Consider the following 24,198-nt stretch of genomic DNA (forward strand, 5'->3'; position numbering starts at 1 on the left):
AATTCTGTAAAAAAAATTATATAAATGTTATGAATTTAACAAAATTTTAAAGAAAATATATAAATTAATTATAATAAAATTATAATAGAATACAACTTGTTAAAAAAATAAATATATAATGACAATTTGATAAAATATACATTCTAATATTTTTTTTATTCTTTTAATCAAACATTGTAATCTTACATTCATGCTAAACGAACCAAATACAACAATACAACATTCCCAGTAATGTGTTAGTAATATTACATTCCGATAATCTATTCCCGCCGGTAATCTTATATTCCGTGAACCAAACGTAAGAAATTATAAAAATTTTAATGGATGTGATCGCATCCCATCATCGCTAATCTATCCTTACTGATAATGATAATTAATGACATTCGTACACTAAGCATACATGATTTGGTGGAAACATGCATTGCACCGTCTGGGATCATATGCTAATTATGTTTGCCTCACAATATAGCCGTCTAGAATCAAGTGACCTCGATGATTAAAAAAAGAATTATTCTTCTTAGAGATCATGAATTCAAATAACTGTATCTGCAGATGTATATGTATTATCAATTATTAAAAAGATTTTAAACAGATATTATCTTATCAAAATATTGAGAATTGTGGCTTCATTAGGAGTCTCAAGGCCTCATTCATGGCCCCACATGTACATGGATACTGATTATTTATATTATTTATAATGAAAACAAAAATCAAGTATCTGAAATTTTTTCCCCTCACAAAGTCAAACCAAGGGTAAAAAACTAGGAAAGGGACAACTCGAAAGAAAAAAATGCTGACGGCCAAGGATGGCATAAAGGAAGGTAACACCAAAGGCAGTCACTAGCCAGAGCTCTTGCAATAGCCAGAAGCAAAATAAATACAAACTACTAAGCACACTGAGACGCACTACGTCGAGGAGGCTCCTCCATATTTCTTTCCAGCAAGAATCATAGATATATGGAGGCCTCTGCTGAATGCTTGATTAAAGAGAATGCGAGTTTGGAATTCGGATACCGCTGGGAGCCATGATAAAAGGGCAATGGGTGTAAAGAGCACCAATCCCATCATGAAGTCATATGCCCTGGCCAGCTCCTTCATTGGCTCCCACAGTAACTTATGCAGGCAAGGCCTGCAGGCTTGCCCAACCTAGGACAAAGAATGTTGGATTAATGAACACGCATATATATGAAATATCCACTCTTTCTGTTTCTCAGCTTATGGAAAGCATAATCTTATATGCTTTCTCTAGGTAAAATATTTCAATGGCATGTACATTCCCACAGGGTTTTAGACATGGACAATATTAAGCCAGAAAATTTTGGCATAAGTAGAATCAGAAGAATATAGCAGCAATAGTTTGGTCATCTTCATGGAAAACAAAATATCATTTTAGTGATTACCAAAATATTCGTTAGCTGTGATATAAATTTGGGTACACTTAATAGGTCATGTAAAATGTTTCAAAGAAATTGCAATTACAATTACAATGCACTTTGTTTGAAATTGAATATCAAACAAACTTATCAAGTAAAATGTTTTGGTGGTGTTACCTTGAACTCTGATGATAATTTTCCTTCATTTTTATGGGAAAGGAAGGGGAAGATTGATTGACAGAAAGTCTTAAAAGTTGAAAGGACTTACAAGAATGAAACCCCAGCCGGTGGGCATGAAGGCAAGGATAGATGCAAATAAATCTGACAAAGTGAGGCCACATAGTTTGAATAAGATGATCATGATTGCCAAGAAGATGAGGAAAAGAAGTCCCTTCAGCATTCTGAGTGGTAGCTGGAGGTCCATATGAAACATCTGTAGTCTACGTACAGATACCATCTGCAAAGAACATGCGAACAGAATACCGAATCAATTATATTCTTCTGTGAATAAATTTCAGAAAAAAAGGGAGGGGCGTCGGTATGGAACATACAAACATCTGAATTTCTGTTACACCTGTTCTCAACAAAAAATGCATTCAATTTATCCAATGAATGAAAAAAATGAAAATAGAAGAAAATAAACAATATGGAATAAAATGTGAAAAGTGAACAAAATTATGCCTAGCGCCTGCACACTTTCACACTTCGACCATGGAAACATTTGCCAACTATAAATGGTGGGAGCAACTACAAACTACTATTAGAGAATTTCATTTTTTATATTTTGTCTTTTTGTTCAAGCAAATTCCATTGACCTAGTCCTCATAAGAGTTACTTCATAATCTCAATGAAATTTTCATACCTTTGGGACTATAAGTATTACTAAAACAGCGCACCAAGAGAGTCCATAAACCTGCAAACAAAATACATGTAATAAGGGTTATGGTGGTAAAACTAATCAGAGAGCGGCCTAAATTCACATTAATTTTGAAAGGAAAAAACAGTACATAGTTTTCTAGTACTAGTTTATTATACCAGCAAACTCCTGCTGTGATGGGCTATATCAAGGTGGTAGACTATTCCAAACTGGTAGACGAAAAAACGAAGTGCAAGAAGAATTTCGAGGACCCTTCCCCTCATGCTTGTGTATCTAAGGTGCTCTTGTTCTTCATCCCACCATGACTCCCAACTTTTCTCCGGCTGGATACCAATACCACCACGGATTCCCATCCACTGCTTCCAATCTGCCCAGTCATTCACTGTCTTTTGCCATTCAAAACCAGATGGATTGAATACAAAGGGAGCAAATAGCCAAGATCCTACTAGAAACCACATTGAAAAGGTGATGAACAAATAAAGACTTGAATTTCTATATGATTCTCCATAGACTTCATATATGATAAGCAGTAGACTCAGTTCCGATGCTTTCACAAAGTGACTTCGTGAGTAAAGCCTATAGTTATCAGCAAACTTAGCATGTCGAACAACAAAACCACGCCCAGTAGCTCGATATTTAGAACCTCCATGCAAGATTGTTCTACCAAAATAATGTGCTTTTGTTCCAAGCTGGAATGTAAAGAACATAGAAGCAAGCTGCAGCTGCATAAGGATAAAATCACCCAATGCAGCGCGGAACCCCTTCTCCAAGCCAATCTCCATTAACATGGGCAATACCAATAACATGCCCATCTGAATGAAAGATTGTGTAAGTAAAGCTGCTTCCATGGCACTATTATGTTTTATTTGTGGATCCTCTAGAATCTCTTTTTCCAATCCAGTCATAACCATGTACAAACGCCCATAAAGGAATACATACACAACAAGGACGACAACCTGAATCAGATCAAGGTCAGAATCACAATAGTTTTCCAAGTATAGAAGAGTACAAGCAAGAACACGGACAAAACCAGCCGTAAGTGTTGGTATCATCCAGGTGCCTACATTTATATGGAATGAATGCCAGATCACATTAACTTATTTATAGTTTAGATTATACATGCTAATATGGGAGAAACTTAAGCCTAGTACAGTAGAATTTAAACCTCAATATTAAGTACTCAACACCCAAACAACACTGAATATTTGTCATACAGTGAGATACCGATATGACAAACCATCATATATTTATATCATACCATGCTGTTAAAATAGAAGCCAACTGTTGTACAGTAGAATGATAGCATTCTGAAGAAGTCAAAATGACATCCAAGTCGGTGGACATCACGACTAAGTGTTTGTTCCCCATTTCCATTTGCAACTTTGGCCTCAAAAAGTGATATCTGATTCATCCCCACATCACGTCCCTTTCCAACTTGCATATAATCATGATGTGTCACAGACCCAAGACGAAGAGTTGAATTGAACCCTGAAGAGTTTTAAGCAATCAGCCACTATATCAAATGCATGATATTAATTACTTCAATAGCTAATCATTACCTGCAAATATGTCCTCACTTAAGTTTATAGTTTTTGAAGCTTTGCTTATTCCACCCCTTGTTATGTGGAAGATTCTGTCAAATATATCAGGATGACCATAATGGAAACGTACTCTGCAAAGATGATCATTTAAAGAAACTGCAGTGATTAAAATAGAATTAAGTAGACTCAAGTTAAAAAAAAGTAATAGATTTGAATTGAAATAAATAACTGCCAGCGTGTTTGAGAATTAGACTTCAATGAAAGCAAAGAAATAGCCCTTTGTACCATAAAAAGCAATTCCTTTGGGGAATTATTGCTGAATACTGAATCACTCAAAATCATCTCTTCGGAGATTTCATTTTCAAGTGTATCGTCATATACTACAATAAACAGGACCGACTTATTATAAACTTCAGCTCAAACTGAATTGGAAATTCATGGTTTGACTTGATCTTCTGCAGCCTAATTCAAAGTTACTACAGGTCCAATTGTATTTAGATTCTTTACTAGTTTTAAACATAGACGTGAAAATTTTAATTTGAGATGTGAGAACCAATCTAATAGAGGATTAATTATCAGTATAAAATGATTATTTATCACTGTTACTATGTGAGTTCTTATAATAACATAACCACCATCTAAGCTCCTCTTGAAAGCTCAATTTCAATGAAATATTAATAGTAATTATGCATGATGTTACAGAAGCACTAAATCAGTTAACAGAACAATGTTAGGTTTACCTCAGAGGACTTGCCAAAAAGCGCTGGCCAATAGTTACAAAACTGGTCTCTTGATTGGACATAAACCAAGCAAGTGATGAAACACTGTAGAGGAGTAAAAAGAGCATTTGGCATATTGACACTATTTACCAATCAAGATTAGTAAAACCTATAAAGAGAAGGGATCATGCAAACCTTCCCGTAAAGACATGCTCTCTTAAACCTAATATTGTAGGTTTTTGCGAACCATGGGAATGCGGGAACTCTTCCAATACATTTCTCATTTTAAAAGCCTCTTCAAAGTAATTGTCCTAAAAACAAAGAGTTAAAGCCATGGTGCAGATTTCTAAGAAGATTCGATTCCTTGAAAGACAGAAGAAAGTAAACTACCTGGTTCATGTCTATAGTCTGCAAGGCCTCTCCACGAGTAAATATAATTGCATGATTTTGATTTTCAGGTTTCCCTTCACCAATTTTTGTTGGAAGACCTGGAAGTTTTATACGGTATATTTCCTAGAAGTCGCATGCAAAGCCATGTTGTATAAGAAATTAGTAACATAAGAAGATATAAATATTAAGCATCTAAGCATGGCACTTTTACCATATTGACAATTGGACTATCAAGGAATGCCATAAGCAGTTAGAATTTCAAGTAATACCATAGAAAACAGTGCGTCAAGTAATGCCATGGAAATCAGGGTGTCAAGTGATGCCATGGTATAATAGATACAAACCTTAGTCTAGCAATCAAAAGGGCATTTTTGTTCCCACAAAATATTTTATGTGCATACTTCTTACTTCGTAGCCATCACTCTAAGAGAAACTGAATATGACGGATTATAAGAGTTAGAAATAAAACTTCATATGCTGGATATGAATTGACCAGTGAAACATAATCAATTAGACAGTTTATTGTTGAGATTAGCATGTGTAGATGTTTTGTAGATCACTTAAATCCGTTTTTCTGAACAATGATATCATTCTATGGTAGGAGTCTTAATGTGGAAATCAAGGAAGTAATCTGTTGAGTGACTGCTGCTTTGTAAAAATAATATAGGATTGATTATTGCATTTTGTCATAATGCCCATCGTCTGGGCCTAATATCGTGTTTATTCGTAGTTTCATGTTTTTTTAGGAGTTAACAAGTATAAATAGCTATTGTAACAAAAAAAAAAAAATGCATTGAAAAGAACAGAAGATTTTTCTCCCAAACTTACTCTCTTTTAACATGGCATCAGAGTACGTTCTAAACAATTACTAAAAAAGAGCGGAGTAACTAGACCTCCAAATTAACCATGGCAAGTAGCATAGAAAATTTCATTTCAAAGATAAGATCTTATGTAAGACTCCCAATAGCACAAAACGATAATTATATGAGTACTTCTAGTGCTACACACGATAAAGTATAGTCCATGTGTTTCAAAAGTATGTGGATTCAGACTCATCCAATCATATGACAGGAGATGTCACTGTGTTCCAAAAGTATAGTCCATGTCGTGATGATGTAATGGTACTTATTGCTGATAGGTCCCTCTATGGTGGTTGGCATTGGTTCAAATAGTATTTCCAAGAATATAACTCTTGATTTAGAGTTGTTTGTGCATAATCTTGATTTTAATATGCTATCAACAATTAAGATTGCTAGAGACACCACTTGTGTTGCTAAATTCTAGCCAAACATGTATGAAATTTAGGTAGGACTATAAATAAGACAAGCCAGATCACGAGCTACTCGAGACCGACTCAGACAAAGCTAGATAAATACTCGAATCGAATGGACTCGACTCGAGTTCTTAACGAGCCGAAACGAGCTACTAGATACTCGACTCAAGAAGCTCGCGACCAACTCGAAAAAAAAATATATTAAAATTTTATTTTTAAAAAAAATAAATTATTAATAATACTAACGTTTATGTGTTGATTTTTTTAAAAAAAAATATAGTATAAGGTTTTCATGTACTTAATATTCAAGTTCGAGTTCGAGTTTGAGCTTTAACCGAGTCAAGTTTCATATTTTTTTTATTTCGAGCTTCAATTCATGATTTTGAGTTCAATTCAAGCTTGAAAATTTTAGGCTCGCGAGTTTTCGAACCGAGCCGAACTCCATTTTAGAGTTTTAGAGTAGAGTCGAGTTGAGCTTAGTAATACTCGAGCTTAACTCTGCTCATTTACAGCCCTAAATTCAGGTCTTAGACTCGGAGAAGACAACTGGCTATGTTAGGATGTGTGTGGGCCTCAATTTTCTTAAAGTTGATGTCTCAAAAAGGCAATCTCAATAAGCAGCTTGTGCGGACGCATTATCTAGTACCATTAACTATACTGCAATCATGTTGTGACATTACTGATTGGGTCATTGAGTATTTATATAAAAAAAATCCCTTATTCAACAAAAACTCAACAAATTTTCAATGTCAGGTTTGTCAGCTATGCAAACATGTTTACAATACCAATTAAAATCAACCATACCGGCCATCCCATCGTTTCTCAATGATTCACATTGATATTTGGGACCATCTCCAATCAACAACATTTTCTACTCCAAGTGGTTTGTCGCAGGGTTGGAAGGGACATACGAGACCTTTTAGAGTTCAAGAGGGCACGCTGGGGATGCCAACGAATCTGAAAGTTTAACCAAAGGAGTCATCCAAGCCTTTGTCGAAGGATCGAGTGGGTCCGTATCGAGGCAAATCTAGGCGGGTAGGAAAAGGTTCCTACAATTGAGGTGTATACATGGGAAAAGAACCGAACGAACACGAACGGGGTATGTTCATTAATGAACGACCACACTTTATTCATTAAGGTAAGAAGGGTGCACTTTCAGACACCTTTTCTTTGGTTAATAGGTTGATCTAAATTATCAATAAAATGAAGAGCCTCATTGTGTGAAGATTCTATACCTGTGTCAATTTCTGAGGCAAAAGGATACAGTTCATTACAATTTTTTGCATGTGTGGTGTCCTCTATATTCTCTGTAGGTTGACCCTTCCTAGCATAGACACAAATACGGTTGTAAATGAGACGAGACAGATCGCACGCTAGTCGAGATCGACTCGATCAAAGTTTGGTTAACACTCAACTCGAATGGACTCAACTCGAATTATTAACGAGCCGAAACGAGCTACTTGATATTTGATTCGAAAAGCTAGTGAGCTACTCGAAAAATAATATGTTAAGATTTTTTTTATAGGAATAATAGGCCTCATTAAAAACCTCCCTCTTAGTTAACTCTAGAAAAGAGTAACTAGCGGAAGGAGGAAAAGAGTGCCTTGATTTATTGAATATAGAACTATTACAAAACAGTACACCAATACATAGAGGGTATCCTAATAAAACTGAAATCCATAAAGCACCCTATAGAAATACCCTTACAATTACCCGATCCCATCCTTAGCTAATTTATCTGCTTCCCAATTACAACCCCTAGGAATCCATCGAATAATAACCGTCCTCTCTTGAACTAAGGACACAATATCCAAAACAATGGAATTGAAAAAACTAGGAACAGAATTAGGCAGTAATATCCAGTCGACTGCAGATTTGCAGTCACTTTCTAGAATCAGTCTTCCCTTTGTAGCCCAATCTGATGATAGACAAATGTCTAGACCTTTCTTAATTACTTTCAGCTCAGCCAACGGAGGAGGTCCTGGACCAATACTAACAGAAAAAGTCGATAAAATGATACAATTACAATCTCTCAAAATACCTCCAATTCCTCCAGCCAACCCATCAGACTTGACAGCCCCATCGACATTAAATTTATAAAAATCAGTTGGTGGAGGATGCCAACTTTGTATCAAACTTCTGTGAGTTTTCTGAATAACAATCCTGTCTGCAAGAGAGGGGTCCCCTACCAACAAATCCATTTGAATTTGAATATGGGGAAACTTAGCTAAAAACCATTGAGCCAACCTAAATCTGATTCGGAAGAAGAGAGAGGTTATATCAAGGCTAGAATTATCAAACACAATTGAATTCCTTGCTTTCCAAATAGACCAAAGGACTACTCCCGGGATGAATTTCCATATGTGTGAGTTTTTCTTCAAATCAGACCATGAACTTAACAAAACTAGTGGAGCTTTAAAATTTTAAGCTCGCGAGCTTTCAAGTAGATCCGAGCTTCAATTCTTTATTTCATTGGGTTTCATTTTTTTTTCTTCTTTACTTTTCTCTTTTTCTTCACAAGGTTTACTTTTCTTTCTCAACTTTCAGTCTTTTGGTCTCCCCGTCTTTTTTCTTCTTTCCTTTATCAAAATACTGATCAAAAGAAATCTGTTGATTCCACCGTTGATGCCGGCCCTAACACCATTTCAATTATGTTCTTTCCACCCCTCTTCCCACTATCTTCCTTTGTTTTGCTAAATTGTGACCCCTCCTTCCACCCCTTCTCCCTCAGAACACTTCTCCCTATCTTCCTTTGCTTTTTCTGTTATGGGTTTTGGTACACCAATTTGATCATTCTAGAACGATTTCCTTAACGATTCGGCGTGCAAACGAATCCCGAATCGGAACAAACGAACCCAAACGGGATTCGTGGGGGTGGGGGCGAATTAGGTAACACTAGTTTACTCTCTTATCTAATCAGATGACTATCTTATCTTCTACTTCGATAAATCTAAAATACAAGTTCAATACAAAGTAAAATACTAAATTCAAAGTACATGGATATATCCTACACCCACAGATCCTACTAACAAGATGGAAATGGAGGATGGAAGTCCTCTAGTAGACAAAAGAGGTACCAAAGACCTACAAGGAAGCTAATTTACTTAGCTCATTCTAGATCAGACATTGGATTTGCTGTAGATACGGTAAGGTACTTCATGAACTGTAGATTGGACATGAACAATCCAATTGAGAAGCATTTAGAAGTTGTGTATCGTATCCTTCAATATCTAAAAAGGAGTTCTTGAAATATTTGACTATAAACATTCTTACAAAAGCATTACCTTGAAATATTTTCATGAACTTGAAATCCAAGTTGGACATGATAGATATTCATAGCCCAGCTTAAGGTGTAGTATGGAAATCATGGGAGTAATTAGAAGTTTAGTGAGTATAAACAAGGGCTATTGTAACCAGCAAAATGCAATGAAAAGAATAAATATTTCCCTCTCAAAAGTTCACTTTCATTCTCTTTCAACAAACTCTTTACTTCCAAATTTCTCGTTTTCAACACGTTACACGTGTGCTACTTCTGGGACACTAGAAAGGAAAAACCTCTTTTGATTCTATACATAGTAAGGATAGAGGAGAATACAATTTCTTGTATCATGAGTCTAGTGAAATACTGGAATTTGCACTAGTTTCATGTCTCATTATGCCTTCAAGTTTAGGTTATACTTTTACTTTTTGCTATTAGTAGATATGAGAGAGGAAATAAACCATTATGTGAGGACAGATTTAAGATATTTCCATAGTTGCAACTTACAACCAACTTATATGCATAATTATAATGGATCATAACAGGAAATATGTTCACTCACGCCAACAGGAATCAGATTCATACAATCTTCAGAAAAACTCTATTAGGCCCATATTGATTATATTTGGTCAAGGATGGCCAGATTCCAAACATGGTAAACAGTAAAAAAACAAGATTTCTAAAAAAATTCCAACAGAATTAATTTCATATCAAACTAGCACTTACTCTTTCATGATGAGTGTTCGCATCACCCTTGAGAAGAACAGAGTAATAAACTTCATCTACTTCATCTATGTAAGCAACACGCAGTGATGGATACCTGTAAAATTTTAGGAATCAGCCATAGGTTTATGCTAGAACTTTACTCCTATGAATGCATTCTGCAAAATAACTTACATTAGCAAAAGATTTAGAATGTCCTTTTGACGAGGATCTTTCAAACGTTTCAGAATTCCATATATCTGACAAGAAACAACATAGGTGAACTTCAAATCAGGTAATACTTTCTCTCGAACATGATCATCGTTTGAAACAGCTGCAAAGGAAGTCAAAATAAAGTTAGCAACTATGTCACAATTTATTAAGCTGAACTGAAAGATGATACTGAATGCAACTCAGAAGATGATATTTAGAATTTTCATCTCAAGTCTAAGTAAACCATAAACCATTACAATCAGCAAATTCCATGGAGCACTGAAGTTCTAGAGCCTTCTTGTAGTACATCATCCCTCTTACTGGTAGAAAACACAGCCAAACATAGTTGCGTGAAACACCAATAATTAACAATTTAATTTAATTTATTGTATAACTGATTGTTAATTGATCATCACCACCCAAACCTGATCTAGAGAGTGTCTGTCCTCTGTAGCTCACCCACTCACGAAGACAATCTTGCGGAGGTTTGTTGTTCATGCGCTCCTTGAAATTGGTCCATTCATCTAGTTTGTAGGCATTGCTAAATTAATTCCTGTTTTTCCAATTAGTAAACAATTATACAGTAATGGATAAAGAGCACACCTGGATAAATCGTCTTCAGGTAAAACAGAATTGATACCCCATCCTCATTTTCTTTGGTAAGTTCATCAATAGAGTAAAGAACATCTTCTTTGTAATGTGGCGTCAAAACACTGGGACAATAAATTGCAAGAATAAATTTTTATTAGTGTTCTAAGAAGAAATTTTACGGTCATATCTTTTCCAACTACCAGCTTAGAGTAACTAGATATTATTTTGTAAAGAATTACCCTGGAGAACTCAACCAATCATGATGCAAGAATTGTAGATTCACTTTTGAATAGATCAAAGTAACTACTAGTGGAGACCAACCACAGCTAGCTTCTAATATAACATCTCGAAATTGCCTAGAGTTACTAACCTGAAGGAACGCATGTTACTGACTTTTGGTGCACTTCGCATATTCATAAATAAGGAATTTGCAAAAAAAGTGATTCGACGACGAGCCTCTGAATTCAGAGGCACATCAGTGGCAGATTCCTTGACAGTCAAAAGCAAATGAAGCCTAATGATCTGGAGAAAATTTTAGAACTTGATAAGATATATATCTCTATTTGATGTGTTAAAATGATATTTTAAAAAATTATTTCAGTGCCTTGTCGCTCCAGTATTCGCTTTTGACATCACTAGTATTTATCTTTCTAAATCTCTGCTTTTTATAGTACTTATGAGAGATTTGGTTGTTTTTCAGATCTCCTTCGAGAGTAGATTTATCATCAATCATCACATCAAGTATTATAATCTCCATAATATCCTGAAGAGCAATGGTGATTTGATTCTTGAATGCTTTATCATCCAGTTGTTCAGCCATCTGTCACATAAAACAGATGCTTAATTACCAACAACCAAGAGCAAGCGAAGGGGAAAAAATTACAGATGGATAAGACCAGAAAAACAGAATGAGCTCAATTATTACCAAGATCTTTAGGAGGTTCTCCAACTTTACAGCCAGCAAAGGCATGCTACTCACGTTGAAGTTTCTCAAAAAAACCTTTTTACCTAAACTTTCAGTGATAGCACCATAGACATCCTCTACAATCCTATCCCAGAAAAAGAAAATAGGTAAACAATCATATACCAGTTAGCATTACGTCCAAAGCTCAAGCAGATAGTACAAATGATTATTACTTCCTGTCATCTTCATCTTCTAGAAGGGAACATACAATATGCTTCAGTTTGTAATAAAAGTCTCGTATGGCTGCATAAGTATATTTATCTCTCCCAATAATTTTTCTTAACTCAGTATCATCCTCCCCCTTAAACTCTTTTGCCATGTTTAATGCAGCAGGAATCTGTCATATGTTGACAGAAAAAAACATGTAAAACTAAGACTTTACAATTGCATTACATCTAATGTTCAACAAGAGAAACACTCAAGAATACTTACTTTACTGGCTAACAAGAAGAGTGGCCACTGAACCTTAGACTCATCATTTGGAGAAGAGGGTAAAAGCAGCAAATTTCTGTCCCTGGAGGGGAGAGGCAGGCAGAGTGATATTATAAAGTTTGCAAGCAGATTTGTCTTACATTATGAAATCTACAGGAAGAGGCTCTAACCTATTGCTAATCAGATCCTCCATTCGCATTGAATGTATAAAAGCATTCCACATCTGAGAAAATTTTGACATGTTTTTTGGTTCTTTCGAAGTGCGCTGGGATATTAATAGCAAATATGTTTAGCCCAAAGAAAAAAAGGGTAAGGTTGAAGGTCATGCTAATAAAAATTGATGAAGATCACACTGCACACGCCACCTACATTTGCCTTGAATGTGATCAAAGTAATAGAACTCAAAAAATTCAAAACCCGTTATACAGACAAGTTAGAATAGCACTACCCAGTTTTTTGCCTTTGCATCAGGGCCTGATGATGGCACAAAACAGCGGTCAAAAGCAGAAGGCATAGATTCAAATCTGGACTGCAGCATCCCAATTGTTCGAATCTGTGTGAAGATTGGAAGAAAGGATAAAACAAACTTACTTTCTATAACATTATCATTAACAGATTTTCCAGAACAGTGAATTAATTAAGTGGCCTCATACCTCGCCCAAGTGTCTGAAAGCTCCTAGAGCTCCGCCTAAAAGAGTAGAAAAGATGGCATACCATATTTGAACATCCATGAAATAAACCTACCACAGAAATGTACTCTTAGATAATGGTACAAGCTGCATGGTAGAAGTAAGAATTAAGACTATGGTATACAATTTGCAAAACCAAAGTTATTAAAAGCTTACTTACTAGGACAACTGGAGCCCATATTGCAATAATGACTCCCATATTGTGTTTTACTATATAAGTTAGAGACTATGAATTAGTATAACTAAAAAGCTTTTGAAGCCATCACAAAGTGAAAAAATAAATACATAACACAATAAGAAAGAATATTATATTACCATTTGGAGCAAACTTATACAACAGGTAGTCATTTACATCTATCTTCATGATTAACTTTGTTGGTCGAACAAGTGGCAATATCTATTGATACCAAAAAAACAGGTTGTCAGCAACTATATCTTCAAAGAATTTAAATAATTTGGAAATGTCTGCAAGATCAATAATTTGCATATTGGAGCAAATGAATATGTTCACACTGACTGAAAATTATAGTTATCTTAGAAATAAGCTATGTACTTCCACACATGCAAGAATTGGAGAAAGAAAAATCATCTCCAATTCCAATAAATACAGTCATGCTTAACATGTTTATCTTGTGTACATCTTGTCAAATACGAAGATAGTTTGACACGTAATTGAAACTTAGGACAAAATCTTATGCAAGCAGCAAAAAAAATCCACAAAAAAGGGTCAAAATAATGCCTTTAAAACCTTCAAAATTGGTCAAACTTCTCAGTTTACATTAGATTGGTTCCAAAAAGAGATTCATTTCTTGGAACCAAAATATAGTTAGAATTGACCTGATAATCCAAAGAAACAACATGACCCAGTCCTTAAAACTAAGACAAACAAAAAAATAACAAAAATAATATAAGAAAACGCATATCTCTTCAAAAATTTTACGCTTCTCCTTTCAGAATATAAGCTCGGTATATAGGTAGGTATAATTTGTGGGCCTCATTCAGGAAATATGTTTCTCCAGAAAAAAAAACATTGGTCTGTTTCAGATTAGCTCAATCTAAAAAATACTTTCCTTTTGTAATTTTTGATAATCCAAAAGGAAAAGATATTCTTATCTACAAATATGTTGCATGGGGGCTTTTTAAAGTTTGAAGTAGCAATATAAGACAAAATACTATATGCTGCTTTCTAAACTGAGATTGTATGTGTTCATTGAAGTAAATGAACTACAAACTTTAAGGGTATCTAAGAAATTTAGAATAAAGAATAAATAACCTCCACAAAGTAACTGAATGAGAGCTTGACACACAGCACCAATATCCAAAATAGCGTATACCTGAGAGTAAAGAAATGCTATTCACTTAATGCAAGATGCTAAAATCCAAGAACAAGTTAAGGAACTTTAAACATGATTAGGGAGAAAAAAATAAAACCATAGCACATACCTGGAAGTAAAGAAATGTCTGCAAGGTGTTAAACTTAAAATACTAGAACAATCAAAAGAAATTTAAGCATGAATAGGGATAAAAAGACAAATAAAATCATACTTTAGAAGTGAAAATGTCCCCACATGCATGCCTCTTCCAACATAAAGTTTTGGCTGAAGCAAAGGAAAATACAAACATAGATAACTTGAATGATTAAACTAAGAAAATAACCTAGGAATCTGAGAGAAAAAGACTAACAATGACCACACGGAAGAAAAAAAGAAAGAATGATATTAATGATTAAATGCAACAGTGCTGATATACTAACCTGAGCCCACCACATAATATTAATTACTGGCCAATCCGATAGCTCAATCTTTTCCCTCAAAGGTTGAAGCAAGAACAGTATAATACCCAGTACATCAGGCATCATATAAAGTGCAACAAGATAATTATACAATGATTGATTTTGTGAATCTCCAGTCCATTGGTTAAGGAACTTCAATAGTCCTGTTGGATCATTCACAGAGGTGGAATATGCTACCGGCAAAACTACTACCCAGATAGATGCCGCCACCAATTTCAGAAGGTAGCGCAATAGTTGGCCAAGTTGAGAGCACCTCCAAGCATGGATACTAAGAATTATATCCAGAATAGCTGCATGAATTGGAAAAGCCAGAAAAAAAAAAGAAAAACAAAAAAAATTGTTATAATTAAACTATCAGTACCTAATATGATCGGATTAAAATTATATTGACAGTGGGATTTGTAATTAAATAGCTATTTTGAGACAAAGCTAAAGTTATAAATGACTAGAAGTTTTCAATATATGGCCTTCATGAGAATAGAATATTCAAAAAGAACACCAATACTACCTCGCAGAAAACTGAGAATAGAGTAAGTAATGAAAATGCTCAATATTCTTCTTAAGACATCTTCAAAACTGGATCCAGAATGTGTCCATGCAACAATTATCATGGCCTGAAAAAACAATCATCTATGTCAATTTCTGGAAAGTTATCAAATACTAAAGCACTACATTGAAAGGGGAGGTCACCTGCAAAGCCATTATGAAGAAAATCCACATTCGGTCAAAACTTCTATAAAGCTGCCAAAATGTGCGTACTTCAACAAAATTACTTTTGGGCTTCCACCTTTCAATATTGAATTGGTTCCCAGCAAAAAATTGGTTCAGAATCTGTATAGAATATATGGACATGAACTCAAATCCTAATTGAACGAACCATAGTATACATAAAGATAAATACATCTCAGATATTGTTAGAATCAGCCGTGAAGAAGTCTTGTTTGTTTAGTCTTTAGGAGTCTTTGTAATCAATATCTCTAGACAGAATTTTATCTTAGCAGAGAAGTCCTATTAGAAGTCAGCTACTCAGTTTATTTAAACTACTGTAATCTCCTTAATCCAATAATCAGATTTCTATTTCATTACCTCTTCTATTCTTTCCCTATTCTTTAGTTTATTTCCTTAGATTAGAACATGGTATCAGCTTAGGTTTTGTTCCTGATCAGAAAACTTTTCGCCCATTAAACATGTCAGCAGAGAGCATTAAGAAATGAAGGATTTAATGTCAAGATAGTAAGGTGGGGATATGCGAAGAACACATGTTTGATAGTATTCCAGTCAATGGAGGAGAAAGATGCAGCGGTTGAAGATAAGTGGGAGGCACTGTCCTTCTGGTTTGAAAGGCTGAGTTGCTGCATTTGCTGCTTACTAAAGCAGTGGATATGGGACTGTTTTCGGGTTTTGATTTAGGTGCTCATGATCGGCCTTTCAAGTTATCACATTTGCAATTTGCGGATGATCTTATAGTTTTTAGTAAAGGTTCTACTCGTGATTTGAGAAATGTTAGAAGGGTGTTATTAATATATGAGCTATTGGTGGGGTTGAAGATAAACTTAGCCAAGAGCGGGATTTATGGTATTAATGTTGAGGATAGGGAGTTAGTTTTCTTGGGCTAATGATATCAGCTGTTCGGTAGGCCATTTTCTAGCAAAATATTTAGGTTTACCTTTGGGGTGTAAGAGGAATTCGGCTGCTATGTGGGAGCCAATAGTGGCGATATTTAATGCTAAGTTGAGTAGTTGGATGGCTAATTCCTTGTCGTTAGCAGGAAGGGTGGTGATGGTAAAATCGGTGTTGTGTTCTCTCCTAGTTTATTTCCTTTCTATGTTCAGAATTCCAGTTTCTGTGCTACAAAAACTCAACTCTATCATGGCTTCATTTCTTTGGGGGGTTCGACAGATAGCAAAAAAATCCATTGGGTTAATTGGAAGTCGGTCAGTAAACCAAAAAGATTTGGAGGTCTAGGGACCCCAAATTTATCATTATTGAATAGAGCTTTACTGGGGAAATGGGTATGAAAGTTTGCGTCAGAAAAGAAGTCGTGGTGGAAGAGGGTGGTGTGTGCAGTTTATAACTTGGATTTGAATTCCATAATGTTGGGGAATTCGTGCTCAGCCCGTGCTTCGTGGATTTGGAAAGGGGTTGTCAAAAATTTCTTTACCAATGATGGTTTTGGGGATTGTCTTAGGAGGAACATGCGATTGAGTACGGGGAATGGGAAATCTGTGGAATTCTGGAATGACGTTTGGTTGGGAGAAGTACCCTTGAAAGTTTTGTTCCCTCGACTTTATGTTCTGTCTAGTAATAAATTGGGCAAAGTGATGGAGTTTAGGGTGAATAATGCCCTCTGGTTGGGTGTGGGACATCCAAATGAGAAGAAATTTGGCAGATTGGGAAATTGAACAATGGCTTCAGTTGATTTCTATGCTGAATAATATCTCTATATCTCCTGCCGAGGATGAATGTTGGATCTGGACAAGGAATGGTGAGGGTTAATTTACAGCTAAATCTTGTATCAATACTTTCTTTGATCAAGTTGGTACTGAGCAGAATCATGAGACTTGGGAGAGGCATATTTGGTTAGGGATTGCACCTCCACGGATTGAAACGTTTGTTTGGCAGTTAGCTCGTCAGAGAGTGCCTGTTAAAGAGGAATTATTGAAGCGAGGTGTGGCAGAGATTGATGATCCAATATATTCATTGTGTAGTAGGGAGGTGGAATCAGTTTCACATTTATTTTTGCATTGTGAGGTTGTATGGGGTCTATGGTCTACTTTTTTGAAAATTTGGAATGTGTCTTTGGTGATTCCAAAGCACATCATTGACTTTATCATTTTGTGGGATGATTTAATGCCTAATTCTTTGATATGGAAGTTTATTCCAAGGGCGGTGATGTGGTTAGTGTGGAAGTGCAGAAATGAGGTTATTTTTCAGAAAGGGAAGCTGGATGTAGTCAGACTGTCATTCATTGTTCGATTTAGGATAGCCTCATGGTTTGTTGCAAGGTTTAATGATGTTCTGATCCCTTTAGACTCCCTAGTAGGTGACTTGAAACTTGCTGATTCGATGGGAAGTCAGAGAAAGGTTCGTACTCAACCAACTCGCTGGATTCCTCCATCGGATGGTTTTTAAAAGTTAAATGTTGATGGAGCGATGGTTTCTGGATGGGTTAAAGGAGGTATTGGGGGTCTGATTCAGTACAGTAGTGGTGTGTTGCTTCAGTGGTTCTCTGAAAGTGTTGGGGGTGGCCCTCCTATCATGGCAGAGCTATTGGCGATTAAGAGGGGGCTTTGTCTTTTGGATGACTTAGGTGTCGGTCCTAATCAGAGGTTTATTCTAGAATCCGATTCAAGTATTGCCCTGAAGTGGATCAAGAATCCGGGTTTATGCACTCCTTTGTTTCATTCCTTGGTAAAAGACATAGTCTTGCATATGGCAGGAAAGGATATTATTATTAGGCACATTTTGAGGGCGGCGAACTGGGAAGCTAACAAATTAGCTAAAGATGGGATAGGGTGATTTGTTGATTTATGTTGGTTGTGTTGAAGTGTAGGAAATGGTATTTCCTATGTTGTAAGGTGTTCTGTGTTAAGTCTTATGTCATTTCTGTTGGAGGTTTAGCAGTTTGTTTCGGGTCTGCCTATGTATTAATGCTATTATTAATAAAATTTTAGGCACTCTTTTCCTCCTTCCTAGGTCCTTCATGTTACTGATATAACATGGAGGGTTTCAAGGGGGTTTTTAATGAGGTCTAAACTTCTATCCACAAAAAAAAAACATGTCGGCAAACCCTATAGGTTTAGCCAAGATAATCGGCCCTCTCAAGCTTATATATGCTATCGACAGTGTTGCTATTACAAAAATCACATTTCGTTCAGCCAAGATTACAAGACCTATCATTCATGCCTCTGACGTTAAAAGTGTTGTTACAGCAGGTGATTTACAGAATATTCACCTGGCCTATCGTAATTCTTGATTTTGCACATACTAGAAAAGGCCTCATCTCATCAAGGAAAAGTGTTGGAAACTTCATTACTAGCCGACAAACCCATTCGAAGTATAAGTGATCGTAGTCTAAAGCTTCTGGTGAGTTCTCTATTGACTAGTAAAGAAAATAAATCCTCTCCTAAGTTTAATATTGAGGAAACTGAGAAAATGAAAAACTTGAAGAAATCTCTAGAAAAGCCATCTTCGACATGTACTTGCCCATTGACATTTTCAGGTATTTCTTTTTCCCCTTACCCTACTATCTCATAAAGAACCCCTCCTATCATATGGGTACTAGATTCTGGACCAATTGACCATACGACCTATTCCGCAAGATATTTCCTCAACTACAACCCAAGCAATAACCATTTAAAGATCGACATAGCAAATGGAACCATCACTGTTATAGCTGGCCAAGGGGACATTTACCTTAATAAAGAAGTATCTTATAAAATGTTCTCCATGTTCCAAATTTCTTTCCCAACCTTATTTCTACAAATTAATCATTGGTTTGAATTGCAATGTAACATTTCCCCCTCGCATTGTATTTTTCAAGCAAAAGACACAAAAAGGATAATTTATAAGTATTGTCTGAACAATGAACAATACAGAGCTGGACATGTTTGAAAATGGCTAAACAATGATGGTTTTTCCTTTTTGCATCTTCGCCCCAAATATTTAGTCAAGAATGAGCGAGAAAAACACTTACTTTATGGAAGTCAAAGCTCCAAGAAAACATAGAGAAACAAATAAGAACAAGTGTAGAAAGCAAAGTATCATTAAATATGTAACAAAAACTATGATCAGAGAAAGAAAAAAATGAAGGTACAAAATGAGAGAAGTAAAAAAATAATTCGCTTGTTAAATAATATAGTGTATGAGCATTTAGGCTGTTGAGTTTGATCTATCTTAATGGTTTTTCAAGGATTCAAGTTAATAAATTCAAAACTGACTTAAAAAACGAGAAAAAGTGATTTTTATGTTTATATTCAATTGAAAAGTATCACTTTTAGTTGGGTTTCTATTAGGTTGTGGGTTGCTTATTTGAATTATAGATTGTATGGTTGTTTTAACTCTTTGTAACTTGTGGTTATCAATGAATTAATGAGGCACTCTTTTCCTCCTTCCGCTGATTAAGGAGCACCTTGTGATCCGTTAATCATGAAGGGGGTTTTTAAAGAGGCCTACCTTTCCTATCAAAAAAAAAAGTATCACTTTTACAGTTTTGTATATATTATACAAAAAAAAAATTGACTGTCATATCCTGCCATATCCATATTCTATTTTTTTTTTATAAATTCCAGCATCATTGTGTCTATGTTGTATCATAACCACATTGTGTGCCACTTTCCATACTTCATAGCTCATAGACCATCCAATATTCAATGGAGCCACAATCTAAATTGTTTTATCCAACCCTGCTCCAAAAGAAAATTGGAGTACACTTTTCTGAACCTACGGTCTACAATAAACTTATGCCATATTTTTTACGAGCTTTATAAGTGATTAATTGGAAGGCAACCATACAAGTACGAATATTTCGTTAAGGGGATGTTAAATGCACTCGAGCAAAATTTTAGAGGAGAAAAGAAAATTGCCTTATCTGCAGGTGGCAATGGCATCCCTTCTTTTCGATTATGTAGCTCAGAAGAACACATTTCAGACCTAGAAGAAAATATGACTTAAACATCAAAAATGTATTTGAATAGTATAAATAAAATTGCATAAACCATTAAGAGTTTACCAAAAGCACTCATTTAGATCATCATAGTTGCTCCACCGATAATGGCTTGCCTTGCCTTCTTTGTTTTTTCCAGCTTCCTTTATCGTCAAATAATAATATCATTTTGATAAGATGGTTCAGATGATCAGGAAAAAAATGTGTTTAAGGCAATAAAATGAATATTACCTTAGATAGGATCAGGTAAATAGGTTTTATAACATTACTTAAAAAGCTCTCATCTGGTATCTGGGTTGTGTCGGTGGTAGATAAAATTTGATGGACATCATTTGCCATCTATATGACCATGAAACAGGGGAAAGAGCCAAAGATTACTTTAAGAATGGAGAAAACAAATGTGGGAAAAAAGCAGTGGGGAACATAACATGGAAGATGAACATATACCAAGCAACATGATGAATCTCAAATCTAGGATGCAGCTTATATTACATAATCTTCTGCAGCTCAATTACCATATTCTTCTCTAGTTTCTCAACAAAATAAATCTAGAGTCATCATCAATAAGTTGAAAGCGCAAGTACATTAATCTTCTACATAAATGAACCACAAACATGATTTTTTTATTATGTACAGCAACATATTGATAATAATGATAAATCATGGGCAGGTAGAATTTCCATTAACAACTTAAAGCCAATGCTGCAGAAGAGTGCATTTATCTTATAAGAAAATCTCTCAAAATCTGTTACTTGACTGATTTTATGCCCACTATGGTCACCTCACAGTCTGTGTGTGTCTGCACGTGCATGAAGCCAATGAATTTCCACTAAGTTAGAGATTTTAACTAATGACAGTGATAACAATTACAATATATTTCTTTCTTTATTTTTTTCTCTATAGATATCTAACATGCAAATGATCAAGTTAATCTACAAAAAAACAGCCTTTCTCCCTCCTTAATCATAATTCATGAGATTTGCATTAGACAGTAGTGAATAGTTTATGGGACAATAGGTTGTAGGTATAGCATACTCCATTGTCATAAATTTTAAGGTTAGTTATTCTCTAGGATAAAGTAAGGTTTATCTTGTATGTTTTAGTAGTTTAGTCTAACTCTAATTCCCACCTACTGTGTAGATAAAGATAAGACTAACCAAGTTTAGTTTGATTGAAACTATGTAAATAACTCTTGTATAAATTCAGTAAAATAGACCTATTCCAAGATGAGGAATAAGGTGAATTAATTAACTCTTCACCGAATACCTACTTTCTACAATTTGTAATATCATTGTGACTTTACAATAATTACTAATGATGGATCTGAACTAAATAAAACAAAAAAATCTTGAAGATAACTACGACACTAGCTTCAATAACAGCATCGCAGATATTGAACAGATACTATAACAATGTGCAATTAGAGAATTTCTAAATCACAATGATAATTGAAAGAAAAGAAACATACTTTATGGAATATGTAACAAATGCATTCAGGCATGAATCTAGCATTTGAAGCTTCACCCCATATAAGAAGATAGAGCGCAATGTAAATGAGATGCAGCTGCTGTTGCTCTGCTTCCGAGTACCTCTCGTTCTTGCTTCATAGCAGAAAATGCTTTAAGGAAAAAAACATGTAATCCAGTGTGTGCAATATGCAATAGGAGGCCTAGCCAGTTTATTATTTTATATAAAAAAAATCATTTTGTTTCATAATCTAAAATGACAAGACACATTACCTGAAACAAGATGGAATATGCATATATTTACACCATGATTCATAATTGCTGAAAAATTCATTCTTCAGTTGCCGTATGGTCCTTTTCGTTGCCTCAACCTATAAGAAACACTTAATCTTCGATTAAATAGGGTATTCAGATGAAAAACAATCCGAATTATATCAAACTGAACAAAGATATAAGATTCAACAGTTAAGGAAGATGGAACTTCATGCACCTCATCATAAAGCCCAAGATCCTTCCTCCTTGTATGAATATTGGCCAGTAGAACTATTAAGTGCTCCCTCTGGTTTGATGCATTCCCTTTCTTCAATTTCCCAAAAATTATGACAAAAGCCTTGTAAGCATAATGAACCAAAGAAACATCATGCACAACAAACCCCTGTGCCCCAACCCCCACACACAAAATAAATAACATAAAATAAAACATCAAAAGCATACTCATAATCTCCTAAATAATTAAAATTTCCTAACCAAGTTAGAATTGATTATGTAAAGCATCACCAACAAGTTAATTATAATGGCTTCTAAATCCATTGGCCCAAAGGAACATTTTAGTGGTTAGAACTAGTGATCCCAACCAGGGATTTAAATAGCGGTACGCTATTGGAATAGCGGCCATTATATAGAGTCCGAAACTGTTATTACATAACCGGATACTCGCAATGACCACAATAACACCCGCTATTGACGCGATAGCAATAAACACAAGGATGAAACTGATAACACTGAAAAAAATGCAGATAATACCTGAAATCCCAGAACAGAAAAAAGCCAATTAAATATGTCTTTTTCGACAAGACCATTGATTCTTGGGAGATTCTCCATTTTACAAACGGCTTCAACGGCAGTCTTAATCTACATAACCACAAGGAAAGGTTAATTTTTTTCCACGTAAAGGATTAACAATAAGCAGAAAGCCAGAGCATAAGAAAAACAAATAAATGAAAACAAGAACCTCGGGAAGCTTCATGATTGGCGAATCATCAAACGGAAGAATGTTATAATCTTCATTCTTTGGGTCTCTACTCCTCATCAACCTGGCAAACGGCGGCGGCGGAGGCGGCGGCCTTTTCGTCCCGCTAGAACTGGCCATGGGTATAGAGTGGTTTTAGAGCAATGGGCAGTGATGATGAATGACATTCTGGTTATATACACTAGTAAAAAGAAGATAAAACGAATTTTGAAGAGTGCGATTTGGGGTTTGGGTCCTTTTGGTTGCTTCCGCAATGAGAGATTCTGAAGGAGCAAATGGGAGAAGACAATGCCTTGAACAAGACTTTGCCTTTGCCTCAAAAGCGTTTCGGGATTGGAGAATTTGGATTTGGGAGGCTGCTTTCTTCCCGCTAAAATTCGATGGTAGGGACTGGGAGTGAACTTTGTTCCAGGGTTAAACTTTGAAGTTTAAAGGCAGACTACATAAAATGCAGATTAAACAAATAAAAAAATTTGGGATAAACTACATATTTAGTATTATAATTATCCTTTTTGCACTGTTTTTGTCAATTAACTATTTTTTAATTATATCTATAGTTAGTTTTGATTTCATTTTGAACATCTAGCTTGGTTAAAAAATTAACAAAATTGATGATGTGACCTTTATTAAAAACATTTTGATGTTTCGATATAACAAATTAAGCATAAATGAATTTTAAGATTTTACAATCTTTTTCAAAGTATATTCGATTCAATTATTCGAATATGAAACTATTACTCCAAGTTTTTTCAAAGATCAATTTCAATCCTTACTAAAGTGTAAAATTGTGTTTAAAACTTAAAATATTTTTGAAACAATTTTACAAAGTATTTCGAACCAAAATCGAGCAAAAAATCAAATTTACAAAGTGATGTACCGATGCACTACATGATGCATCGATGTACACCCATTTCGAATGCATTTTGTGTACCGATGCACAAGCCATGCATCGATGCACTCTTGAATATTTTGAAACATTGAATGCATTTTGTGTACCGATGCA

The 24,198-nt window shown here is 35.2% G+C and overlaps 1 protein-coding gene across 1 annotated transcript; it reads right to left on the reverse strand.

The window, feature by feature from the left end:
• Window positions 1-734: 734 nt before the first annotated feature.
• Window positions 735-23,589, reverse strand: LOC120159028 (callose synthase 7-like). Its single transcript, XM_039169711.1, has 37 exons — window positions 23,178-23,589; window positions 22,970-23,077; window positions 22,437-22,526; window positions 22,220-22,317; window positions 21,949-22,081; window positions 20,712-20,819; window positions 20,547-20,623; window positions 20,401-20,467; window positions 15,506-15,646; window positions 15,324-15,429; window positions 14,777-15,105; window positions 14,569-14,621; window positions 14,297-14,357; window positions 13,339-13,420; window positions 13,184-13,233; window positions 12,988-13,074; window positions 12,783-12,887; window positions 12,505-12,599; window positions 12,335-12,416; window positions 12,076-12,239; window positions 11,864-11,987; window positions 11,543-11,758; window positions 11,309-11,460; window positions 10,951-11,060; window positions 10,773-10,871; window positions 10,599-10,667; window positions 10,330-10,468; window positions 10,159-10,252; window positions 4,901-5,023; window positions 4,706-4,821; window positions 4,532-4,615; window positions 3,810-3,922; window positions 3,509-3,738; window positions 2,409-3,206; window positions 2,236-2,286; window positions 1,642-1,830; window positions 735-1,146 (listed from the first exon to the last, which is right to left on the reverse strand). The coding sequence occupies exons 1-37, from the start codon at window positions 23,313-23,315 to the stop codon at window positions 907-909; spliced, it is 5,121 nt and encodes a 1,706-aa protein (XP_039025642.1). The 5' UTR covers window positions 23,316-23,589; the 3' UTR covers window positions 735-906.
• Between the last annotated feature and the right edge of the window lie 609 nt (window positions 23,590-24,198).

This window comes from Hibiscus syriacus, unplaced genomic scaffold, assembly GCF_006381635.1.
Source record: "Hibiscus syriacus cultivar Baekdansim isolate YM2019G1 unplaced genomic scaffold, ASM638163v2 tig00111338_pilon, whole genome shotgun sequence".
NCBI classification, from domain to species: Eukaryota; Viridiplantae; Streptophyta; class Magnoliopsida; order Malvales; family Malvaceae; genus Hibiscus; species Hibiscus syriacus.